Here is a 27,118-nt window from a genome sequence, read left to right as displayed (position 1 = left end):
CAGTGAAATATAAGAACGCATCTGTTTTGAAAAAGGCTGACAATATAGGTGGTGACACAGTAGTGATTGTCAAATCTTCAGTTGGTTTTAGCAAAACTAAAAATGCTATTTCAAGTTTTTAGAAGCTTACAATCTGAAACTCGCTTTAAAATTGTGATGTTAGTGCTAATACTACTTTTATGTGGGAGAGGCTGGACCACATAGTGTGTCATCAAAACCCATCTGCAATGCACAGCCGAGTTATGCTAACTTCATTTCAGTTGTCTCTGCAAATTTGGTGCTATTCCATCGCGCTACTTTCTGTGCTGTGCAATAGGCCTTCAGCTGACACATTTCTTGAGGGCTGAGATCCATCCTTCAGACGAACAGATTTTGTCATTCTGCTGCATCGCTGTATCCAACAACATCTGCTACATCTGTGCCACCTGCTGCTGAGATGCTGAGGGGAAATGAAGAAAAGGATGTTGTTTCCTTATTGCTCTTTCCTGTAGAGGTGTTCGTGTTCATGAACTAGATATTAAGCCACCACGTTTCTAACCTGTAAGAACAGCTGGGAACACACTTAATGTCTAAATGGCTCAGATATCAAAAAGAAACGATGTGCCATGAGCCATTTGTGCTCAACAGCCTATGGTAGGAGGCCTCTTCTAGTGCAAATCTTGTCCTGCACAAAATTTCTGTCTGGTTTTGATATGGTCCACATATCAAATTATATCCTCCATGAGGAATGTAGGGATGCCTGCAAGACTTTTTCCATGCTTTACAGATCATTGCTGTTGATGAATGAACGGGCCAGAGCTGTATTTCAACCAGCATCCGAAAAAGAAAAAAAACACAAAGGTGAACAAAAACATTTGTTCTGTCAGACTCTGTTTGTGCTTGGGATTTTGGAGGGAACATCTCTTTGAGCACAGACCATTTTGAGTTATTACTCTTGTTGCAGCCCTTGTGGATGAAAAATTGTTGGACACCGACTACAAGCTTTTTGTTGTCAACTCTTACACCAGTCCCTCACTCTTCAGGGACTTCCTTCATAAATTGATTCGGGCTTGTGGCACTGGTTGGGATGCTGGATAAGTGTGTCCTGAACAGCCGAACATATTGCCAAGGAACACTCCCTGTGGCAATATCCACTGGATCAGGAACAACAAGATGCTGTTTGATGAATGTAGTGATATGTGGGAAGGACTGATCCTTTCATAAAGCCTACAGAGATGGTAGGGGAAGGTGGCAGACAGTGGACTCCTATGGATTGGATGCTGTGAAGTTCTACATGAAATCAGACAGTGGTGTTGGACTCATTGCCATTATGAATGGCTTCAACAGAGTGTCAAGGCAAAGATGTCCCACACCGTATTCTAGGGGACACTGGTTGTGGTTCTTGTAAAAAGAGGTTGTCAAAGTACATCTGCTTCTGCATCAGCTCCCACAGTTCCTCCAGGACTTTGCTATATTTTGAAGCCCATCAGACAGTAGCACTACTGGAAAGCAGAGGTGCAGCCTGAGCCAACAGGAAAAAAAAAACTATTTTGTGTGTCTGATGTGGTGTCTGTGGTCTCAGACAAACTAGCACTGTGTAATTTTTTTATTTATCTGTACATGTTTTACTGTGTAATTTTTTTTTTTTATTTATCTGTATGTTTTTAAAAAAGGTTTGGCTATATTGTAAAATTGAATTCATTTAATTCATTTAAATTGGTGACTGTTGTTGAAGGGTTGGTTCACTCAAAAATAAAAATTCTGTCATTATTACCCTCGTGTCACTCCAAACCCATAAGACCTTTGTTCATCTTCGCAACACAAATTTAGATATTTTTGATGTAATCCTAGATCCTTCTGACCCTGCATAGACGGCAACGCAGCTACTGCGTTCAAGGTCCAGATAGTTATCGGGACTTCAAATCGCTAATCATTTGATTTTGATTGGAACTTTGGAGCGGGTTTGCGATTCATTTCGCAAATTGAATGATTCACAATCCGCACTATGGGTCCTGACCTGAAATTACAGTTCGCAAAATCATTATTTAGATTGATACTTTGGAGCACGTATCGCAAATCATTTGATTTAGATCGGAACTTAGTATAACGTGAATCATTTGATTTAGATCAGAACTTTGTGTATTGCGAATCATTTGATATACATTGAAACTTTGGAGCAGGTTCATGAATCATTTCGCAAATTGAATGATTGGCGATCTGTGCTCGAGTCCTGACCTGAAATGACAGTTAGTGAATCATTGTTTAGATCAGGACTTTGGAGCACGTATCACAAATAATTTGATTTAGATCGTAACTTCGGAGCGGGTTCGTGAATCATTTCGCAAATGACCTTAAAGGAACACTCCACTTTTTTTGGCTCATTCTCCAACTCCCCCGAGTTAATAAGTTGATTTTTACCATTTTGAAATCCATTCAGCCGTTCTCCTGTTCTGGCGATATCACTTTTAGCATAGCTTAGCATAGATCATTGAATCCTATTAGACCAATAGCATCGCATTCAAAAATGACCAACAAGTTTCCATATTTGTCCTATTTAAAACTTGCAAAGCTGCGAGTTTCTAGGCTGATAAGATTAGGAACTACACTTCCATTTGCTTCGGCCATATTACAGCAGCAAACTTCCTTGACTATTACGCCGGAATGGAAGTGTAGTTCCTAATCTTATCAGCCTAGAAAATTGAAGCTTTGCATTTCCACCGGTCTTAGTACACGATATAACTACAGAAGAGTCAAGTTTTAAATAGGACAAATATGGAAACTCGTTGGTCATTTTTGAACGCGATGCTATTGGTCTAATAGGATTCAATGATCTATGCTAAGCTATGCTAAAAGTGATATCGCCAGAACAGGAGAACGACTGAATGGATTTCAAAACGGAAAAAGTCAACTTATTAACTCGGGGGAAGTTGGAGAATGAGCCTATTTCCAAAAAAGTGGAGTGTTCCTTTAAATGACAGTTCACAAATCATTATTTAGATCAGGAATCATTTGATTTAGATCGGAACTTTGTTTATCGTGAATCATTTGATTTAGATCGGAACTTCGTGTGTCGCAAATCATTTGATATAGATCGGAAATTTGGAGCAGGTTCGTGAATCATTTCGCAAATTTATTGATTTGCCATCCACGCTCCGAGTCCTGACCTTAAATGACAGTTCACAAATCATTATTTAGATCAGGACTTTGAAACACGTATCGCAAATCATTTGATTTAGACTGGAACTTTGTGTATCGTGAATCATTTCATATAGATCAGAACTTTGGAGCAGGTTCGTGAATCACTTCGCAAATTGAATGATTTAGCGATCTGTGCTCAAGTCCTGACCTGAAATGACAGTTTGTGAATCATTGTTTAGATCGGGACTTTTGAGCACGTATCGCGAATCATTTGATTTAGATTGGAACTTCGGAGTGGGTTCGTGAATCATTTCGCAAATTTAATGATTTGCGATCCACGCTCCGAGTCCTGACCTGAAATGACAAATCACAAATCATTATTTAGATCAGGAATCATTTGATTTAGATCGGAAATTTGTTTATCGCAAATCATTTGATATAGATCGGAACTTTGGAGCAGGTTCGTGAATCATTTCACAAATTGAATGATTAGCTATCTGTGCTCAGAGTCCTGACCTGAAATGACAGTTAGTGAGTCATTGTTTAGATCAGGCCTTTAAAGCGCAGATTGGGACTCATTTGATTTAGAACAGAACTTCGGAGCAGGTTCGTGAATCATTTCGTGAATTGAATGATTCATGATCCACGCTCCGAGTCCTGACCTGAACTGTCATTTGAGAATCATTATTCAGATCAGGACTTCGGAGTGCAAATCATTTTATTTAGACCTAAACTTCGGAGCAGGTTCGTGAATCATTTCGTAAACCAAATTATTTGCGATCCACGCTCCGAGTTCTGGCTTGAAATGACAGTTTACGCAGATTGGGATTTTGGAGCTCAGATCTCACATTATTGGATGTTAATCGGAACTTTAGAGCAGGTTCGTAACTCTTTTGATTCAGTTCGGAACTGATTCAGATCCTGACTTGAAATGATGGTTTGCGCATCATTTTATACTTCAGATTGGGACTTTGGTGCAGGTTTGCGAATCATTTGATTCAATTCGGGACTTGAGCGGGTTCGTGAATCTTTTTTTTTTTTTTATTATTAAGCAGTAGAAAACATCAAATCAATAAGGCAGGACAGTTATGAACAAAAAAAGAAGAGAAAAATAGAAAATATACACAAATACAAATCAGAATTCCAAAGAAAAAGTTCTTGAAAGTCAGTATCTGTATGAATCCTGTCTAATGCAATTATTATTAGTTTAATTTATTTTTGTTTTTGTTTTTCCACTTAATTATTATTATTTTTTTAAACTCTCTTTGTAGTAGTCTGTTCTTTAATCTGCTCATTTTCCATTTGACTATGTCTGTTTTGGTCTTGGGCTCCATTTGTCAAGAGGTGAAATACATGAAGAGAGCTTTTGCATAATATATGAGATTCGTACATAGAAATGAGACTTGTAAAACAACACATAAAAGTGCCATGCAGAGCATATCCTGAAGGTGATATTCATGCATTCGACTATTACTCAGTAGCTCCAGACAGTAATTCTATCACCACTGACTCTTTATTCTGTAAAAGTAACCTTGAATGTCTGTCTGTGTGTTTCAGCGCTGGCCCGACTACGTGGAGCGATATCTGAACACCAGCTCGGCCTCTCCAGAGCTGCGAGAGCACCTCTCCCAGAAGCCTGTGTTTCTACCCAGGTGAGGCTCAGCCAAGTACACCCATCTTTAGAGCCATGAGTCCTTTAAACTTGCCTCCCTCCCATGAAGCATCAGCTCAAGACAGGAACATCCCAGGAATACTTTCGATAGTCTTTGAAAATGTCACACTGGGGAGTCACACTGTACAAGTGCTGCCTGTTTGTAATCACCTGTTTTTTTTTTTTATTTCTACCCGAACACACAAGCCTGGTTGCATTCGCACTTTATTGAGAAATTATTTAATGGAAACTCATTGTTAAGCTGTTTGTCTCTGCTCAGATGTGGCCACAGTACAGTACATATCGGTTCTTTTACGCTTATTTATGAATTGTAAGTACGGTGTGTTTCGTGGGGAATGTGTGCAGAGGTGTTTTCAAAAATTATGTGCACCATTTTGTTTTATTTTAGGGTCAAATCGCGGTTGAGACTTTAAAACACATTTAATGAGGTGGAAAATTCATTTCATTTTAATATGTTTTTCAACTGAGAAAATGGAAGATGTTTTTATATGCCTGCTCTTAACAGGGTTCGGTTGAGTCACCATGTTCTTTGGAAGGGCAACTTTCTAAAGAGGCTGAAGACTGTGCATTTAGATAAGATGAGCCTGTTCTGCAAAAAAAAAAAAAAAAGCAGAGTGCTTTGTTCAGATCTGTACTTTTCCTTTGAATAGATTTTCATAATCTTTTTAAAGTAGCCCACTTTTGGGTTTCAGAAACTTCTTTGCTTTCTCACAAAGTGTGCTGTGGTCTGTTTGTGTAATTCTATTCACAGATATATTTCTGTATGTGACTTGATTTCATGATTGTGTATAAATGTTTTTATAGTCTGTAAGATTTGAGTGAGTAGACCTTGTATGCTGAGATCTCAGAGACGATCCTGTCCTCCCATTGCCGATTCTCTCTTGAGTTCGATTGGGGTTGTCAGTTTACAAAGTGGTGCTATGACTCGAACTTAAACTCACCATGGTCTGACACACAAAGACGGCTGTATTTCAGAGAGGGGCTTGTCAATAAAACTCTGGTCTGAATTTTATCCTCAAATGTGCGTGTATTTCTTTCCAACAGACGTTTGAGCTCTAGCATGGGAGGATGATTGATTTGCTTGTTCTTTCAGTTTTCTTAATGCATGTTTTATGTGCAGTGCTGGAGAGATCCTCTTGATGTCTCCATGTTCATCCACAAACTGACAAACAAATGATTTATTTTTGGATTGATTCATTTCTGTTCATGTGCGGTGTGAGGTTGAGTAGCTGACATTTGCACCATTGTTTTTGCTAGGAAAATAATAATGCAACAAACACTTGTAGTGCATGGTCATGCAATGCATAATGCACAATGTCAACCCATATCCTGGCCATTTAACCTTATTCCCTACCTGGTTTCTTTTTTTGTGACGATTGGCTAGTTTAAGTGAAGTCCTGAATTCAAAATAAGAGTCATGGTTTCTATGCCCATTCACATCTGTAACCTTTGGTAAGTACACTTCTAATTTTAGTCTTTAATTGAAGCAGGGAAATTAACTTATTTTTTTTTTTTTTTTTTTTTTTCACCCAGTACCTTGATCAATATGGTTTTGCCATGGATATGAGTTTTCAGTGGAGATTATCATTTCTGTTGATAATTTATCATATCTGTTGAGACCCAGGTGCACTGTAGACAGTTGCATTGGTGCGTAATTTTTCTTTTTGATTAGGATGTTCCTCTCTCTTTACGCTGTCAGAACCTGAGCCTTAATATGATTGATGGCATTTGTACTAAATTTAAGAACGATTCAGGTTTCTTGAAGATTAAAGCAGTGTGCGATTTTCTTTTTTTAAGGAACCTCAGGCGAATCCGGAAGTGCCAGAGAGGTCAGGAGATGCAGATGAGAGAGGCCAAAGAAACAGCCAAGAAATCCTCAGAGGGTGGCGAGGACTCGAAAATGGAGTGCATGTTTAAACTCAACTCCTACAAGATGGTGTACGTCTTCAAGTCGGAGGACTACATGTACCGACGCACCGCACAGCTGAGAGCGCATCAGGTATATAGATAGTTTAATGGTTCTCAAACATTTTGATTGAAGGGCCCACCATTGTCGGACACATTTTGATGCCCTTTAAAAAAAAAGGTAAAACAGTAATGTAGGATAATTCTGAAGTCATACCCTAATTATCTTGAACCGGAATACACAGTACATGCAGAGCTAGACAAGAGAACATTTGAGGTTTAAAAAGTATAGAAAAATATAGAAAAACAACTAATCATTTCACTAGATAAGATCCTTCTTCCTCGGCTGGGATCATGTAGACTCCTTTGAAGCTGCATTTAAACTTCATTTTGGAAGTTCAAACTCACGGGCACCATAGAAGTCCATTATTTGGAGAGAAATCCTGAAATGTTTTCCTCAAAAAACAATTTCTCACAACCAAAGGCATTGTTGATTTCATGATTTAGAAACAAAATGACAAATCCTTCGAGTAATTCCTGTGCAGTGCTGCCAACAACTTCCGTAACCCGAATAAAGCACGTTGATGGGTACACTTTTGCCCTCGCTCTGATTGACATGTGCGCACAGATTCAGAAAAAGTGCCCATACAAGGAATTCCACCCTTTATGACGTCATTCATGTCCATACTCGAGAAAAAATAAATAAAAAAAACTCTCTGTAAGTCAAATTAACTCTAAAAGAGTGCATTTAGCATAGAAATACACTGTCATCAAACGTCCAACTTGTTTTTTGAAACTTTGACCATATTTAGCATGATAATCCAACCCTTTAACAGTGTAAATGAGTAAGAATTTATTAAATGGCATTAGACCTCACCTTTACAGGGATAGTCCACCCAAAAATGAAGAGTTTTACTTTTTTATATATATATATATTTTTTAAGTCATTCCAAACCTGTATGTTCCTCAGAAGTAAGATATTTTGAAAAATATTGGTAACCAAACATTTCCAGTTCACATTGTGATTTTTTTTTTTTTGTCCATACAAGGAAAGTCAATGGGAACTGAAACAGTTTTGTTACCAATATTCTTCAAAATATCTTACTATCTCCTATAGACATAAAAAATGAGGTTTTGAAGAATATTGGTAACAAAACAGTTTCAGTTCCCATTTTTCATTTATTGTCCATCCAGGGAAAGTCAATGGGAACCAAAACTGTTTTTATTATCAATATTCTTCAACATGTCTTATTGATAATAAAAACAGTTTTGGTTCCCATTGACTTTCCTTGTATGGACAATAAATAAAAAAAGGGAACTGAAACTGTTTTGTTTCCAATATTCTTAAAAACCTCATTTTTTATTTACATAAAAGATAGCAAGATATTTTGAAGAATATTGGTAACAAAACCATTTAAGTTCCCGTTGACTTTTCTTGTATGGACAAAAAATACAAAATGAGAACTGGGAGTGTTTGGTTACCAATATTCTTCAAAATATCTTCTATGCTCTACAGAAGAAAGTAAGATTTAGAATGACATGAGGGGAAACGATGACAGAATTTAAATTCTTTTTGTTGACTAAAATTGCTAATTAATAACACATGATTGATTTTGTGATTACAATTCAAATTTTATAAAATAAAATATAAAAAATATATTTTAACATATTTTTACCGAATTCTGTGTTTTTCATGAACAATAGATTTTTAGGGGAAAATTCAGTTTTTTGTTTTAGATTTTATTTAAAATCTTGATTTTTCATATTTATTAGCATTTTAAAGGCACAATCTGTGAGATTTTTTTATTACAATATCTGAAAACCATTAGAACAGTGTTATATATTTAGATTTTTATACTTGCATTATCACAAATGTTTCCAAGAATGTTTAAATCAAGAGAAATACATAGTTTTAACTAGTGTCCCTAGTGTTCCTTGTCATTGCATCGCCAATGACGCCATACAACCTCGATTTCCAGTTTTATTTTGTAAAAAAACATTGTAAAAAAAAAATTAGGCGGGTGACGAACGCACAGAGTAGCATTATAACAGAACATTCAACACACTCACATGTATCTAGTGTAATACAGCACAGCTTTACCCCACATACGCATGACCGCGTGTATGAGATTTTATTTTCATAACCTGTCAACTCACAAAGAGCTCGTAAAACGCACTTTACCTCCTCGTTGCTCCATGTGTGACTTCTGCTCATTTTGTTTTGAATGCACCACTTGTTCCCTTCTTGAAATCATGTCGCATAGCGTCACATCTTGTCATTACTTTCTGTTTTTGGTTCGTTTAGAAGTATTTGGATATTTCATTCAAAGTGCACCAGAGTTCATTTGGAAGCAGATGAGGTCTCGGTCCGCTTGTTTGGTGCGCACCAGAGTTTGTTTTAATCAAACTGAACATGACAAGTGTGAACACACCCTCAATCACAACGTCATCAAACTACGCCTTTGTTTCTTTTGAATATGCGCCCCCTAGTGACAAAGTGACATACTGTGCCTTTAATCAAAAATATTTACATAAACTAACTGCGGCTCCCAGTTTGAGAACTATTGTGATAGAGATATGTCTTGAGATCATCAAAATGCTGCACAATTGATTCATTTCTGTTCATCATGATGATTTTCAGTCTCACCAGCGAGTAAGCACTCGTCTGCATCACCGCTTTCAGATGTGGCTGGACAGGTGGCGGAAAGAGCACGTGACCAGCGACATGGCAGCCACTACTTACAAGTGGCTGATGGGAGAGGGCCAGGATGGGCTGCTGCCCTGCAGAACCGTCTGTGAGCCCAAGATCCTCCACTTCCAGAACATCAACAAATATAAAGTCACCTACAGCACTACGTTGTAAAGCTCAAGTTTTCAAGAGAAGGGAGGGCTTTTCCCTCCATTTTATGTTGTTTTTACGATGACTGAAGTAGCACTGAAATTAAAATCTGACCGCCATTGAGTTCTTTGAAGATTGCTCACTTTTTTTTTTATTTCTACCTTTTTAAATTTTTAGATCGGAGTCTTTTTTCCCCCCACCTGAACTTTATACCCAGTTGGTTAGTGTCCTTCAATCATGAGCGCAAGAAAACACTTCTTGCAAATGCTGCAGCTCTAGTCAGACTTTCATTTGATTTTCAAGACTCGGTTTTGACTTTTCGAGAGGCTTTTTGTGAAAAGGATGGTTTACAAATACAGGTCAAGCTCATGCCCATTTGTATATCGTTTTTTAAGTTTTCATCTCTTCAAGGTGAATCGTAGTTTGTTAGCAATATGTCTTTTGTGGTTCGCTTTAACCACATGTTCAAAAAATGAGAGAAAATGTCCAACAATGACAGAAAATCTCGAATCCGTTTTTAAAAATGCCTCCGTGTTTGGGGCCATGCAGCTAAACCAGGACTGATGATGTGAATTTCCCAAGTGTATTGTTCGCAATATACATGAAATGTAATTAAGGTCTCTTTTCACAGGTTAATTACAGCACCATTAATGAAGGTATTACTGTTAATGAATAGACATACCAGCCACAATGTGTCAATCAGGAACACCAGAATAAGTACAGTCACAAAAGCTCTTGTAATGTAAATACGATGTATATATGCCAGACTGTTTATATTCTGAACCTTCACTGTTACGTAGTTCAGCTCTTAGGCTTCCTTTTCAGCTTAGTGGAGGAGGCTAATGCTGGGATGTTTAAGAAAACACTTTATGACTATTCTTACCAAAGGGAGTACTTGTTTAAAGTGTTTCGTCTGGTCACTCTGTCTCCTCTCGTTTATGTGGTCATGGAAATGTTCATTTCGACAGCTTCGAGTTTGTCCAAAACCTGAGATGTTGAATTGGATGGTCTTTCATGACGCTATATTCGGCCCTTGTATTCCAATTTGTGATATCACTGCCTGTGTTCTGAGTAGAACTTAGAAACAATTCTTGTTTGGTCCCATTTTGCCCTCTTATACCGAGAAGTCTGGAAATGTAACTTGGGGCACATTTGTATGTGCTTTAAGGCTTTGGTTTATGCTGACAAATATGTAAACCATATTTAAAGAAGGCAATGACAGCATGTTTCTATGTTCTCATGTACAGCCCTTTTATATTATTCATTATTGTTTTAAAGATTGAAATAAAACAGAATTGTAGTAGATTACCCTGCTGTGTGTCGTGCTGCCTGCAACTATAAGAATCAATAATGCATGCTTGTTTTCACACTGAATCACATTCATGTAGTCTCAATATTGAGAATGCATAATTAATGTGTGCTGAAACACACTCTATAGTTTCTTCACACCGGCAGCAGAGGGAGTGTTTGGACGTTCTCCCGCGGCGCAGTGTAATGTTTTACACTCAAATGTCTATAACATTAATGCATGCAGTTATTAATTTGCAAGGGTAATTAATTTGCGAGTTCACACACTTATTCTTTGCAGTTTTTATTAGGAAATGCAATTAACACTCTTAATAGTCTTCAAAGTTTTTGAATACTTTTAAAGAAACTCTTCTATAGTTTCTTGCTCCAAAAAGGCCAAGTAGGTTTATACACCAAAGAGAGTAATAAAGGTCTACAGTGACATTTAACTTACCAGGAGAAAAAAAGGTGTTGGTTCGATATGGCTCATTATTTAATTAGGATTTGGCCCCATTTTATGGTTAAGCAGTCCCTGGAGAAATGGGTCATTAAAAGGCTCTCCAAGTCCATAACTCACAGCATAAAATGGAGACGGATGACGGCTTTTACTCACAGATGGACAGAAGAATGCCAACACTTTATTTTGACACCGTTGATTCTTTTACAAGTCGTTAGCCGGGCCAGATATTTGTCTTTTGTATGTGACAGTGAAGACTGGAGTAATGGCTGCTTAAAATTCAGTATTGCTACTACAGGAATAAATTACATTTTAAACTTTAAAATTTAAATGATAATATTTCACTTTTAATTTGTATGTATTATATGTGACCCTGGACCACACAAACCAGTCGTAAATCGCATGGGTATTTTTGTAGCAACAAATGATTTTTGGCATAAAAGAAAATTTCAAATTTTGACCGAAACAATGTATTGTCGGCTACAATACATTGTTTCGGTCAAAATTTGAAATTTTCTTTTATGCCAAAAATCATCACAATGTAGAGTAAAGATGATGTTCTAAGAAGATATTTTGTAAAGTTCCTACCATAAATATATCAAAGCTTAATTTTTAATTGGCAATATGCATTGCTAAGAACTTCATTTGGACAACTTTAAAGGCGATTTTCTCAATATTTAGATTTTTTTGCACCCTCAGATTCTAGATTTTCAAATAGTTGTATCTCGGCCAAATCATCCTATCCTAACAAACCATACATCAATGGAAAGCTTATTTATTCAGTTTTCAGATTTTGTATAAATCTCAACTTCAAAAAATTGACCCTTATGACAGGTTTTGTAGTCCAGGGTCACATATAAGCTTTCTTTTCAAACATCTGAATAGTAGTATTATCCGGAATCAAATGTCCACAACATATTTTGATTAAAATTCTTTGATGGTCATGTAAAACGACCTCCTTTTTACCTTGTCAAAAACAGCTCTGTTCACATCGACCCTCTCTTCAATTTTTTGTGTAGTTGGTGACTCTTTACCATTAAAAACAAAACCAATGTGTTCTTAGTGGCTCTAAAAATCTTATGCCTGATTAACACCATAAGCTTGAGCTTTGTGTCAGCTTTGTGTCAGCTTCACATCAGCGTAACTTCATCATCACTGCAGCTGCAGACTCGCAAGAGTATTCACAGTGGAAGCATTTGTACAACATCACAACAGCGGCTGCTCACGCCTGAGGTGTGAAACTGGCCTTATATTAACTTTTACATCCAACTACAAAACACCTGCATTGCCTATGAGACAGTGCGTGGAGAAAATGATTGACTGATGGCTGAAATATGCTAATTACGGGACAGTCCGTCAACGGATGTGGGCGGGACCTGAGCAGTATGATGTCATATTGTTTATAAAATCAAAACATCCTCATTATTGACACTGTTTAGGTTTTTTAGGGATTAAAAAAGGGAATGAATGGATGAAAATGATTGACTGATGGCTGAAATATGCTAATTACGGGACAGTCCGTCAACGGATGTGGGCGGGACCTGAGCAGTATGATGTCATATTGTTTATAAAATCAAAACATCCTCATTATTGACACTGTTTAGGTTTTTTAGGGATTAAAAAAGGGAATGAATGGATGAAAATGATTGACTGATGGCTGAAATATGCTAATACGGGACAGTCCATCAACGGATGTGGGCGGGACCTGAGCAGTATGATGTCATATTGTTTATAAAATCAAAACATCCTCATTATTGACACTGTTTAGGTTTTTTAGGGATTAAAAAAGGGAATGAATGGATGAAAATGATTGACTGATGGCTGAAATATGCTAATTACGGGACAGTCCGTCAACGGATGTGGGCGGGACCTGAGCAGTATGATGTCATATTGTTTATAAAATCAAAACATCCTCATTATTGACACTGTTTAGGTTTTTTAGGGATTAAAAAAGGGAATGAATGGATGAAAATGATTGACTGATGGCTGAAATATGCTAATTACGGGACAGTCCGTCAACGGATGTGGGCGGGACCTGAGCAGTATGATGTCATATTGTTTATAAAATCAAAACATCCTCATTATTGACACTGTTTAGGTTTTTTAGGGATTAAAAAAGGGAATGAATGGATGAAAATGATTGACTGATGGCTGAAATATGCTAATACGGGACAGTCCATCAACGGATGTGGGCGGGACCTGAGCAGTATGATGTCATATTGTTTATAAAATCAAAACATCCTCATTATTGACACTGTTTAGGTTTTTTAGGGATTAAAAAAGGGAATGAATGGATGAAAATGATTGACTGATGGCTGAAATATGCTAATTACGGGACAGTCCGTCAACGGATGTGGGCGGGACCTGAGCAGTATGATGTCATATTGTTTATAAAATCAAAACATCCTCATTATTGACACTGTTTAGGTTTTTTAGGGATTAAAAAAGGGAATGAATGGATGAAAATGATTGACTGATGGCTGAAATATGCTAATACGGGACAGTCCGTCAACGGATGTGGGCGGGGCCTGAGCAGTTTGATGTCATATTGCTCATAAAATCAAAACGCCCTGATTACTGACACTGTTTAGGTTTTTGAGGATTAAAAAAAGGAATGAATGGATTTTTATCAATGTAGGGTGGTTGTGTTCACACACTGCTAACACACATTTATATGCAAACCCATGTAAAAGTGAATTTTGCATCCGATGTCCCCTTTAATGCATCGTGATGCCTTTATGAGCATCAGTAAATGTTTTCACCTTTTGTAATAGTTGCATATGAGTCCCTCAGTTGTTGCTACTGGAAACAGGCCAAATATGCAGAAGATGCTGGAAAACCAAAGAATTTGTGGGACCTCTGAAGAACAGCGGGCATTTGAACTACTCAGGACAAACATGAGCATTTATCCCAAAATATAAAAACAGTTGTGGATCATCCAGGTAAAAACATACAGTATTATGATTTAAAGTTATGTAAATTTATGAAGGGGCTCAGCAGGGGCTTTCAGTAAAACAAGCTGGTTGAAGAGTTAAAAAATGTACAATCATATTAACAATTATATGTCTTTATTATTTCATGCACAGTCAATGACAAAAAAAAAAAAAAAACATTAATTAAGATTAGACATAGCTGCAGTAAACCATTGCAACTGTTCTAAGAATGTTTGTCAGATATAACATGAATATAACTAACAGCAGGCCTGCTCAATTTCCCAACTGTCCGGCCCACCTTAAAGGGATAGTTCACCCAAAACTCACCCTCATGTCATTCCAAACCCATAAGACCTTCATTCATCTTCAGAACACAATTTAAGATATGTTTGATGAAATCCGAGAGCTTTCTGAACCAAAAAGAACATTGATAAAATAGTCTGTGTGACATTATTGGTAATGTTAATTATCAACCTATGAGAATACTTTTTGTGTGCAGAAATAATGACTTTATTCAACAATTTCTTTTCTTCTCGGTCAGCGTGCATATGAGAGCACCACACATGCGCAGGAGCCAGCGTTCTGATGTAAAACCAGGATGCACTATGCTTGTTTACAACGCATGCGTCGTGATACTATTGTAAACGCGCATTGAAGACTGACACGGAAGAGAAGAGATTGAATAAAGTCACTATTTTTGTTTTCTTGGTGCACAAAAGGTATTCTCGTTTTTATAACATTACGGTTGAATCACTGATGTCACATGGACTATTTTAACAATGTCTTTACTTCCTTTCTGGGCCTTGAAAGTGGTAGCTGCTGTCTATGCAGGCTTGGATTTGATCAAAAATATCTTAATTTGTGTTCTGAAGGTAAAGGTCTTACGGGTTTGGAACAACGTTAGTAATTAATGACAGAATTTTCATTTTTGGTTGAACTATCGCTTTAAATCATCTTAGTGCTTGAGCCAGGCCTGACTAACACTGTACATATAAAATTAATAAAAACATTATAAAAATGAATCTACCGATTAAACTGAAGAAATGGTGATGAAGTCAGAACAGGAGAATTTATCAACTAACACACTACAGTGCAAGTTAATCACGAACGAAATGTTATTCCTCCAAAGCTGCAAGTGCCGGAATCTCCCTCCATCCAGTTTACTTCAGTGCTCATTCCCGTACATAAATCCGTGTGCACACCACATCATCGGCCCCAAAGGTCTGAGCAATGAATATAAATAAAGAGAGAACTCCATTAACTCATTTATTCTCACAGTGTTACTCACAGTTCATTTTTACTAGGATTCATTTGCAGTCGCAGATCGATTATATAAATGAAGGTATTTTGCTCAGACAAGCAGTTTGTTTGCAGCTTCTTCAGTTTGTTTATAACTGAAATGCTTTGGCTGATGTATTGATCGGACTGAGAGGAAGTGGTTCTGACATCCCAACGCTGAGTTTAGAAATCACATCAAAACAGAACTAGAGCAGCTGACAACACCATAGACCATCTGCGCTCCAGAGCTGGAAATGAAGAGGACCACCTCGCGCACTCTTTTAAAAAATGGTATTAGGACAGGCCATCTGCTGTGTGCGCCAGTGCCATGGGACACATTAGAGAGAGGAGTGTCAGGCCCTTACACACGGCCAGCATTCCTACATGTAACATAATCAATTAGACCCATTTGCAGTGTTTTCTGGGTCACCGCCAGTAACTTTGTTCCATGATGCCAGCTTTATGGTAATGTGGACGGTTTTGCAAAAAGCCACTCACATTAATCATTGGAATGAAAAAAATCAGGTAAAAATGAGGTAAAGTTTACATAAACCATTTGTAAGGAAGAATGCTCCATAGCAAAGACAAATGGTTTCAAGTAATTCACAGGAATAACACATTAATTTCAATAAACAAGAGGACCAAAAGCAATTGCAATTATATTCATATGCAACAAGGCGATTTTTTAAATTAGCTGCAGTTGGTCATGATTATTCAGCTTATGACAAAACAGCTGGTCCTGAATGGAAAGACATGCATCACCATCATGCGTTCACAACTCTTTCTTCCTCATGAGCCTGAAGGAGTTTTGATGTGAGTCAGCTGCATTACTAGTTCACTGTGATGCATCACATTTTCTGCTGTGCCTAATAAGACACAGATGTGACTTCAACATGTCTTGACCTGTATGCTGTAATGCCACCAGCTGTGTCAAAATCCATGAACGCACTATTGTGGACCAAAAATAAGACTGAATGCAAGTTGTGCTGTTTAATGGTTCGGCGAGTTTCCCCGTTGAGCTCATTTATTTATTAAGCCGTAAAATGTGACCCTGGACCACAAAACCAGTCATAAGGTTAAATTTTACAAAACTGAGATGTATACATCATATGAAAGCTCAATAAATAAGCTTTCTATTGATGTATGGTTTGTTAGGATAGGACAATATTTGGCCGAGATACATCTATTTGAAAATCTGAAATCTGAGGGTGCAAAAAAATCAAAATACTGAGAAAATTTAAAGTTGTCCAAATTAAGTTCTTAACAATGCATATTACTAATCAAAAATTACATTTTGATATGTTTACAGTAGGAATTTTACAAAAAATCTTCATGGAACATGATCTTTACTGAATTTCCTAATGATTTTTGGCATAAAAGAAAAATCAATAATTTTGACCCATACAATGTATTTTTGGCTATTGCTACAAATATACCCCAGCGACTTAAGACTGGTTTTGTGGTCCAGGGTCACAAATACGGTCTGAAATGGCCTCTTAAAGGATTAGTTCATTTCCAGAATAAAATTTCTTGATAATGTCATCCGAAATGTTCATGTCTTTCTTTCTTTAGTCGAGAAGAATTGAAGGTTTTTGAGAAAAACATTCCAGGATTTTTTTCCATATAGTGGACTTCAATGGGGACCAACAGGTTGAGGGTCCAAATTGCAGTTTCAATGCCGCTTCAAAGGGCTCTACCTGATTAAAGCTAAGGAATAGGGGTCTTGTCTAGCGAAACGATCGGCCATTTTCTAAACCACAAATGCTTGTCTTGCACTAGCTCGACTTTAAACATTACGTAATCAAGTTGGAAAGGTCATTCGTGGTTAGTTCTTCGTCTGTGTACTTCGGTTCAAAAAGCTAGGCTAGGGTAGGGTGAAAAACTCTGACATCGTTGTTTTACCTTTTTTTTTTTTGGAAAGGGAGTTTGACTTTCTTTGCAAATACTGGGTTGTTATTTCAGCCTACGTCATGCGTGACCAGTGTTGAGGAAGTTACTTTTAAAAGTAATGCATTACAATATTGAGTTACTCCCTAAAAAAGTAACTTATTACGTTACTTAGGTACTTTTTATGGAAAGTAATGCGTTACATTACTTTTGCATTACTTTTTAAATCTAGACAGGGCTTGCTTGTTTGTTTTTAATATAAAAAGTTCTATTTTTTGCAAATGTAAAAGCCTTTTCACGTCTGTATTTTTTTTAGAAACTTACCAATTATTTGGCTAGATAAAAGTCTTATTCCTCGGCTGGGATCGAGTCCTTTGAAGCTACATTAAAGGGATATTTCAATAATGGCAGTGGATGGGCACCAGACCTTTAAAAGTAAAAAAAAAAAAACGTACAGACAAATCCAAATTACACCCTGCGGCTTGTGACGATACATTGATGTCCTAAGACACGAAACGATCGTGAACAGTATTTATACTATGCCAGAGCGCATACACGTGTAACGAGCCGGATGAAAAGCTCGTGCTCAGGACAGATGGACGTGGCTGTGTATCAAAGGTAAAAAATGATATAAATACTGTTCAGTTTCTCGCAAAAAACGATCGTTTCGTGTCTTAGGACATCAGTGTATCGTCACGAGTCACAGGGTGTAATTTGGATTTGTCTGTGCATGTTTTTTTTTTACTTTTAAAGGTCTGGTGCCCATCCACTGCCATTATATGGCTGGCAGACTGCACCGGTTTTAGTTAAAAATCTTCGTTTGTGTTCTGCTGAAGAAACAAAGTCACCTACATCTTGGATGCCCTGGGGGTAAGCAGATAAACATCAAATTTTCATTTTTGGGTGAACTATCCCTTTAAAACTGCAGTTTGCACCTTTAACTTGCTGGTCACCATTAAAGTCTACTATATGGAGAAAAATCCTGGAATGTTTTCTTCAAAAATCTTAATTCTTTTCGACTGAAGAAAGAAAGACATGAACATCTTGGATGACATGGAGGTTAGTAAATTATCAGGTATTGTTTATTCTGGAAGTGAACTAATCCTTTAAATAGATTTTTTAACAAATGTTATAGGAATATTAGAATAATCAAATAAAAAAAATAAAATAATCAAAAACATAAAATCATGGAAAAATATGTAAAAGACCTGCAAATTTTGCTTATATTAAACTGTTATTAAGCTAATATTATGTACTTACCTCATGTCAGTGTCCGAATAATGTTTAATCTTTTAGGTGTTAAAATTTACAAGAATATAACATTTGTGTAATGTGGGAAAAATTGGTTATTTATTTATCTATCTATTTGTTTATGTATGTGTTTACTACAGTGATCTAAATATCAATTTAATAGATTATATCAGAATAATGTTACCTGTTGTACATACAGTCAAACCAAAAATTATTCCGACATCAGATACAATTTTTTTACTAGTGGATGCAGGACACTGTAGTTCATTTATGTGAAATATTATGTGATATATTATCCGTAAAAAATTTTGTACAGTGGACTACCAGTAAAATACCAGTAAAACTGAATTGACACTTTGACCTGACCATGTTTTGTTTCATACCTTTCTATCAAAGTTATCTGACATTATCAAGATAAATTTGTTCTGACAGTTTAACTCTTGAGTTCTTGTTATTTTTTATTACCATTTTCCAAACTACATCAAATAAACTGTGACAATGTGAGAAATGTTGAAGGTGTCTGAATACATTTAGATTTGACTGTAATTAATTTGTGATTATCAAGTTTAACTCTGATTTTCTGCAATATTTTTTTTTTTTACCATTTTCTAAACTTTAGCAAATAAACTGTGATAATGTGAGAAATGCTGTAGATGTCAGAATGAATTTTGGTTCGACTGTAGATGTACATATTTTAGACCAATTTTATGCAAGATAACACTTCTCATAGCAAAAAACAAAACAAAACATGGTGTTTGTGCTTCCAATGTTTTTTAAAAAAAGTCTTGGGACACTGAACTGTACCAAATTTTGCGTATTTTTGTGGTTACTGAATACTGCAGAGTAAGCAATTGGCCTTGGTTTTAACTTGTGTTATAATAAGCCTCTATAAACTTTTAAGTAAGGCCTACTTATAAATAGCGTGAACTTTACCAGATTGCACGTGATCCAGAAATTAATGTCACACAAGGTTAGTTGCTACCGTATTCGCTTGTTATGTACAAGCTATCTTTGCTAAAAGCTCATGAACTGCTTTTTATGGCACATATTTTCAGTGACCCATGTGGGGAATGGTGAAAATCATTTCACAGAGTGAGTGTTTCACCATCACAAGTCTTTCCCAAATCCGCTTTAAAGTTTACAGCAGATACTTGAACGAAAGAGGAAGACATTTGATGTCCCTCAGGGGCAGCAAAGCCCGTGAATAAAGCCAGTAATAAAACCTCCTCAGTTATAAGGCCAGTTTACTGTTGTCCATCTGGCCTATTAAATGGAGGAGGCCAGATGTTTACCCAATGCTGCATTTTTGTACAAATTCCAAGCCATCAGTTTCTCAAGGGTGTTAGTAATCACATAGCATATTGAAACATGTCACATTTAGAGCACAAAACAGACAATGACAAACACAGAAAGAATGATTGTTTTATAAGGAACTATCAAATGATAGAAAAGCTCCTCACCAAAACGAGTTCGTTCCCTCTCAGCTCTCGTGTCCAGTACGTCTTAGGGCCGTTTCCATCCAGAAGGGTTTGCCTGCAGGTCATCTTGTTCTCGGTCTCCCATGTGACCAGGCTCTGTGGACAATTACAAGCTAATGGCAATCTCACAACACAGCCTTTTAAAAATGAACATCTGTATGTACATGTGCTGCACACTGAAAAAATAGTTCTTTCCAGGGAAGAACATTTAGATTTTTCTCAGAGGAACCCTTCTGTCCATTTACACTTGAATTATGATGTCCACTGAATGTTAAAGGCTTTTAGGATATTGATTTGTGGGAATAAATCATAAGTAATGGACTGAGGACAGATGACCACCAAAGGTGACCTGCTACGTCATCCCAATGAGTCACAGCTATATATTTTAGTCTTTCACATTTCTCTATATTCATCAGCCTCTCTGTTTAACTGAAATCTTTTGAATGTCTTAACTAAATAGTAAAGTGAAAAATGCTTGGGTGTCTGTTTATGTCAAAAACAGATGTTTATTTTGTGCTAGGCCTGTGGTTACTTTTATTTGCTTGTAAAAGGCAGCAGTCATAAAGGTTAGCTTGTTAAAATGGCTTTCTAGCACATGACAGTTCGGCCTGTCGCCGCCCATTGCCCTTTCAGCAGCCTCTGACGGGTTGACAGGCTCAGAAAGAAAAATCAGTGTCCTCAAGAAACACATCCTGTCATATCAGTGCTCATCAGTTCTTTAGTATGCACACATTATCTTAAACGGCGCTGGATGTGATGAGCCAGAATCCCCTCAGATCCATTCAAATCCAGGAGATTAAAGGTGGAAGACATAAGGGCGACTGTAGCTAGTTTAGATAAGCCTGCAGTATCGCTTTGATGCACTTGTGTGTCATATAATCTAATTTACCAAACAGTCTGTGACCTGGCTTAGATGTGAGAGAGAGATTAGCAGAGTCACAAACTGTCTGTTTAAGCTTTAGTGATATTCTTCCATGTTGGATTGTGCTGTGTTGTACTTAGCACCTCTATGTCATCCAAGATGTTCATGTCTTTCTTTCTTCAGTCGAAAAGAAATTGGGTTTTTGAGGAAAACATTCCAGGATTTTTCTCTATAGTTGTCTTCAATGGTGGCCAATGGATTGAAGGTCCAAACTGCATTTATAATTTTAACCACAAAGTCTTACACTTTTTAGTCTTGCACTAGCTCAAATTGAATCATCCACATCATGAGACCCTTGTTCATCCTGAACAGTCAAACTGCCCGCTGTTCTTTAGAAAAAATCCTTCAGGTCCCACAAATTATTTGTTTTTTTCAGCATTTATGTGTATTTGAACCCTTCCCAACAATGACTATATGATTTTAAGATACATCTTTTTACACTGAGGACAACTGAGAGACTCATATGCAACTATTACAGAAGGTTCAAACGCTCATTGATGCTTCAGAAGGAAACACGATGCATTAAGATCTGGGGTGTAAACTTTTGAACAGAATAAAGATGTGTACATTTTTCTTATTTTGCCTAAATATCTTATTTTGTCATTTAGTACTGCCCTTTACAAGCTACAGAAGATACTTACATGTTTCCAAAAAGACAAAATATGTAACATTTTCCCTGATCTTCAAATTCAAAGGTTTTCACCCAGGCTCTTAATGCATCGTGTTTCCTTCTGAAGCATCAGTGAGCGTTTGAACCTTCTGTAATAGTTGCATATGAGTCCCTCAGTTGTCCTCAGTGTGAAACGTTGAATCTCAAAATCATACAGTCATTGTTGGAAAGGGTTCAAATACACAAAAATGCTAAAAAAAACCAAAGTATTTGAGGGACCCAAAGGATTTTGCTGAAGAACAGCAGGTAGTTTAGCTGTTCAGGACAAACAAGGGACTCATGAACAACTATCTCTTAAAAAATAAAAAATAAACTCAGCTCTGGATCATTCAGGTAACAACAGTATTTAAAAATCAACTGTATGAAAACTTTTGAACGGGGTCATTTTTATAAATTCAACTATTATTTTCTCTTGTTGACTATATGTAAAAATGTTTTATGTGAAATATCTTATTCAGGTCAGTACTAAAAAACATGCATTTTGTATGATCCCTTATATTTTGGTAAAATGATTAACATTTTGCAGATTCTGCAAGGTGTATGAAAACTTTTGACCTCAACTGTTTTAAAACAACTTTTTCCTTTTTAATATGTTTTAAAATATGTATTTTTCCTGTGATGGTAAAGCTGAATTTTCAGCAGCCATTATTGCCGTCTGCAGGGACTTAGGAAGCAGAGTATTTTTCCTTCTTAGGGTTATCTGGGAAGCTGTCTGAACATAATTAATATAATTTGTGATCTCTGTAGTCTCATTTCTGAATAATAAAGAGACTGATCACACACAGAAAGCTGTATTACCTTGCACTTCCGGCCATCTACGGTCTCCTCGTTGAACTCTTGTCCTATCTGGAAGTTAATTTCTGTGGTCCTCACAGTGGTGGAGGTCTTGATGTAGAACTGTTCACCATTCTGCCGGATCTCCACGTGAGGCTTAGAGGCCGCAGCGCAGGCCACCTTCCTCAGCATCGCGTTCACCCCTACATTACACAAAACGTCTAATTACACCACAAGAGTTGTGACAAATTTGTCACTTTGCTTCTGTAAATGTTTTCAGTTTTATGTCATTGAGGCACAGTGGAGCAAACAAAAGTCTCCAAATGAAAAGATTATTATATACAACAAATGATCGAATAACTCCATGAGCACTCATCACTCTTGACTGTGCTGTAATTATCCACTTGCATATCTCGCTCTAATTCCCTCAAGATGGCATACTTACATCATTTTATTTGAATGTGCTGCAACAGATACTGGGGCAAAGGGAATATTTGACCTGCTTAATGCTTTTTAATGTGACGTTCATTTTTCCTAGTCATAAATGGGGCAAGGCAAGGTATTCATACGGCCGTGGTATGCCTTTTTTCTGCATAAATAGTTATCAAGTGACCACAGAGTAGATTGTTATCAGCAGATGTTGCAAATAAGGAGCTGCAATGACAGGGTGTTGACTGGAAGGAATGCCATGGCTCTTGGTCTTGTGCAGAGCCTACATGGACAATGTTGAAAGTCTGCAAAAGCTAATTGCACATTTTTGGCACAGGATTGTAATGAGTAACTGTCTGATCAGTTTCATAAACATCTCAATTCTCAAAAAGGTCTGTTATTATGCTTAGCAGTTTTCTGAATAATTGTAGACGACAGCTGAACTCCGTAAGTGTGGGCTCCGTATGAAAAAGAAGTTTTAAACTTTGAATGGATGCATTTAACAGCTCAAAAGTGACAGTAAAGACATTCTTGGGGGAAAATTATATATGTATATGAAATAAATGCTCTTCTATACAACTCTCATCAAAGAATCTTGACTGGCAAATTATAAAATATTAAACAGCACAACTATTTTCAACACTGATAATAAGTAGTTTCACCAAATCAGCATATTAGAATGATTTCTGAAGGATCATGTGACACTGAAGACTGGCATAATGGCTGCTGAAAATTGCGTTTTGCCATTACAGAAATAAATTATATTTTAAAACATATTAAAACAAATTGTTATTTTAGAGTATAATATTTCACAATAAGTCTTCTCTAGAGACTTCTTTTAAAAACATAAAAATCTTACCCCAGACTTCTTCAGACAGCATAATTTCTAGGCTATATATATATATATATATATATATATATATATATATATATAAAAATCAAATCCACTTTGTTGGTGCATTTTTGTGCCCTTGCTAAATCTCTGTCTCTGTAGCTTTGAGAATTTGAATAAGAATCCAGGCAACTCATGCTGCCAAAGAAACAAAAGAGACTGAAGACGCAGTCCAACAGCCCGAAAATAATAGTGATTTACTCTTCACACTAGTTAATCCATGAATATGCTATTGAAGACGAAACTGCAGACGAAGAGAGGATTCAGGACGGGGCCTAAACAACAGTCTATATAATCACACACTACACACTTAATGAAGGATGAAGTGAGTGAATCACTTACCGAGCGCTTTGAGGAGTTCTTCAAAATTTTCGCTGCTCTTCATCTTCCAAGTTCCAGCAAAATTGGGCATCTTGACCTGTTCCTTTGTATCACTCCGGCTTGCCTTTTAAGTCTGAAACCCAGTAATCAGATCTCTACAACTTTTTATTTTTCAGATCAAAGAAGCTGTCAGTTTCCACTCTTGTCTTTCTCACCCTGTCTCTGTCACCCTCTCTTTCTTTCTGTCTCTGTGTTACGCCTTCTGGACCACTGCTGATAGCAAGCATCTGTGACGTACGTCAGTGGTCCCTCCCTCCCACCCAGATGGATGTAATGGCTTACAGGAGAACCCATTCTCTAACGCTTCTCATTCATCTCACACCCTTGAATTCATTGCTTTAATACTATTCGGGCTGTCACATTTATTCTCATTTAAAGCTCTAAAGACTAAGTAGTCAGTTCATACTCTTCCACAGTCTTTTTTTTTTATCGCTTTGCCAGTTTGCTTCAACTTTTGGATTAAAGTAAATGTAAATTATAGGTTTCATTTTCCATCAGTGCATTTTTTAAAAACTATTCAGCTATGTCTTCACTCAGTATGAATTATTTTTACAAATACTGTACATCTGGCTTTCAAAGATTCATGGAGTACATTTTATAAGAAAATAGTTATTACATGTGACACTTACTAGCAATTTAGAGTTTCAAAGAAAATCCTACGCCATTTCTTTTAGTCTACATGTGGTCCAGATTTAAATGATATCAATTTGAGCCAATTTCGTTTTTTTTAAACAACCTCCAGTGCATTTTGAAAACAGCCCTCGACACGTTTCCCATGAAGACCCATTCATCCTGGATCCTGCCTCCCAAGAGGAGAAGGACAGGAGCCCCAGGAGAGAAAGAGGGGCCCCAGGCTGAACTCCCCCCCTCCTCTCGTAGGCAGTCTGATTTGTTCCTGTCCCGATGTTGTTTCATTTATCTCTTTGACAAAGTGCCTTTGAGACAGCAGTTGATAATTAATGTAGAGAGAGGGCAGAGAGCACTTTGTCATTTCTCCAGGAAGTATCTAGGAGAAGGAACGGACCCATCCACTCACTCGTGCAGCCTCATCGGCCACCGTTTATCCCATCAATCAATTGATTTGGTATGGGCCTTTAGATGTTGCTGTGTGTGAATGTATCTTTTCTCTCCTTTGTTTTTAAGGCCCTGGTGAATGTGCCTATGTGTGGTCCATGAAATAGACTGTGCTATGCCAAGACCATGATGTGGAGGATCATTGTTTTTTGGGAACATGCAGAAAGGTTGCATTAACATACTGTATTGTATTGTGTATGGATATTGCATTAACAATGGACTGTCGCATTTAAGCAATTTCGGCTAACATTGCTTTTTTACAGTTTCCTTGTCACCCCACCATATTATCCATATTTACAAGAAAATAAGCCAGCTGAAAAGAAATCAAGGTTTTTGAGAAAAACATTCCAGGATTTTTCTCCATAGTGGACTTCAGTGGGGATCAGCGGGTTGAAGGTCCAGATTGCAGTTTCAATGCAGCTTCAAAGAGCTCTACACAATCCCAACAGAGGAATAAGGGTCTTATCTAGCGAAACAATCAGGCATTTTCTAAGAAAAATACAAATTTAAATACTTTTTAACCACAAAGCACTAACTTGACCTCATGCGTTATGTAATCACGCACGCATTATGCAAGTGAAAGCACAGACTTTTACAAAGTGAATGTGCAAAGAAAGTCAAACGGTAAAACAACGATGTTGGACTATTTTGAAGTTGGAGGAGAAAATGAGATTGAGTTTTTCACCCTACCCTACCTTTTTTAACCAAAGTACACAGCCGAAGAATTAACCATGTGTGACCTTTCTAACGTGATTGCGTAATGTGTGAAGACGAGCATTTGTGGTTAAAAAGTAGAGAAATTGTTATTTTTTTAAAGAAAATGACTAATCATTTTGCTAGATAAGACCTTTATTCCTTAGCAGGGATCGTGTAGAGCCCTTTGAAGCTCCATTGAAACTCTAATTTGGACTTTCAACCCTTTGGCCACCATTGAAGAAAATTCCTGGAACGTTTTCCTTAAAAACCCTAATGTCCTTGCGACTGAAAAAAAAAAAAAAAGACATCTTGGATGACATGGGTTGAGTAAATTATCAGGAAATCTTTATTCTGGAAGTGAACTTCTCATTTAAAATGTTAAGACATCAAACCTTATTGTAATGTATTACCAGCATATGGATCTTTCTATTTGTCTTTCTATGAACACTATCTATGATTATAAAATCTTTGAAAGTAGAGGTTTTTCTTTGGCATTTGGTTCCAAAAATAACATTTAAAGGGATAGTTCAGCCAAAAATGTAAATTTTGTCATTAATTACTCACCTTCATGTTGTTACAAACCCGTAAGACCTTTGTTCTTCTTCGGAACCTCCATAGACCTCAATTGTCCTTCCATGTCCAAGGTCCAGAAAGGTACAAAGAACATCGACAAAATGGTCCATGTGACATCAGTCAATCATAATTTTATGATTTTATGAAGCTACAACAATCGTTTTTAAAAGGATTAATAAAAAAATGACTGTAACGATGTTAATAACCATGGTACTCTCCAATATGACGCTAGGGTGACGCAGAGAAGAAGAATTGCTGAATAAAGTCATTATTTTGGGGGTTTTTTTTGCACACAAAAAGTATTCTCGTAGCTTCATAAAATTACAGTTGAACCATTGATGTCACATGGACTATTTTGTTGATGTTCTTGGTACTTTTCTGGACCTTGAATGTGGAAGGACCCTTGATGTCTATTGAGAGTCAGAGAGCTCTCAGATTTCATCAAAAGTATCTTAATTTGTGTTCTAAGGATAAACTAAATATGGTTTGACAGAATTTTTATTTTTGAGTGAACTAACCCTTTAACATTCATGAAACCATTCCATTCCACAAAGGGTACTTTAGATTTTTTACATGTTCTTTGCACTAGGAAAGAAATAGTTA

At 36.9% G+C, this 27,118-nt stretch overlaps 2 protein-coding genes and 1 long non-coding RNA gene across 3 annotated transcripts in view; 2 read left to right on the top strand and 1 right to left on the bottom strand.

Annotated features, from left to right (window-relative positions):
* sin3ab (SIN3 transcription regulator family member Ab) overlaps positions 1–10,841 on the top strand; it is a 34,498-nt gene extending 23,657 nt beyond the window's left edge. The window contains 3 exon segments of the mRNA XM_073835904.1: positions 4,675–4,769; positions 6,587–6,788; positions 9,336–10,841. Coding sequence (XP_073692005.1) covers positions 4,675–4,769; positions 6,587–6,788; positions 9,336–9,557 — 519 coding nt within the window. The 3' untranslated portion in view covers positions 9,558–10,841.
* Positions 1–27,118, top strand: part of LOC141331059 (uncharacterized) — a 470,059-nt gene that overhangs the window by 388,949 nt on the left and 53,992 nt on the right. The window lies entirely within an intron of this gene.
* crabp1b (cellular retinoic acid binding protein 1b) lies at positions 14,324–24,366 on the bottom strand. The gene is made up of 4 exons (XM_073836952.1): positions 24,134–24,366; positions 22,495–22,673; positions 20,087–20,200; positions 14,324–15,433 (listed from the first exon to the last, which is right to left on the bottom strand). The coding sequence occupies exons 1-4, from the start codon at positions 24,201–24,203 to the stop codon at positions 15,383–15,385; spliced, it is 414 nt and encodes a 137-aa protein (XP_073693053.1). The 5' UTR covers positions 24,204–24,366; the 3' UTR covers positions 14,324–15,382.

The sequence above is a fragment of the Garra rufa genome, chromosome 3 (assembly GCF_049309525.1).
Source record: "Garra rufa chromosome 3, GarRuf1.0, whole genome shotgun sequence".
NCBI lineage: Eukaryota > Metazoa > Chordata > Actinopteri > Cypriniformes > Cyprinidae > Garra > Garra rufa.
This window is presented reverse-complemented; position numbering and strand designations above follow the sequence as displayed.

What these genes read in the sequence shown, in the direction of transcription:
- crabp1b (XM_073836952.1), bottom strand. Translation starts at nt 24,203, where the DNA reads ATGCCCAATTTTGCTGGAACTTGGAAGATGAAGAGCAGCGAAAATTTT. An exon ending in TAGATGGCCGGAAGTGCAAG is followed by an intron (nt 20,201 to 22,494) that starts GTAATACAGCTT and finishes AATTGTCCACAG; the next exon opens with AGCCTGGTCACATGGGAGAC. An exon ending in GAGGGAACGAACTCGTTTTG is followed by an intron (nt 15,434 to 20,086) that starts GTGAGGAGCTTT and finishes TTCATTGCTCAG; the next exon opens with ACCTTTGGGGCCGATGATGT.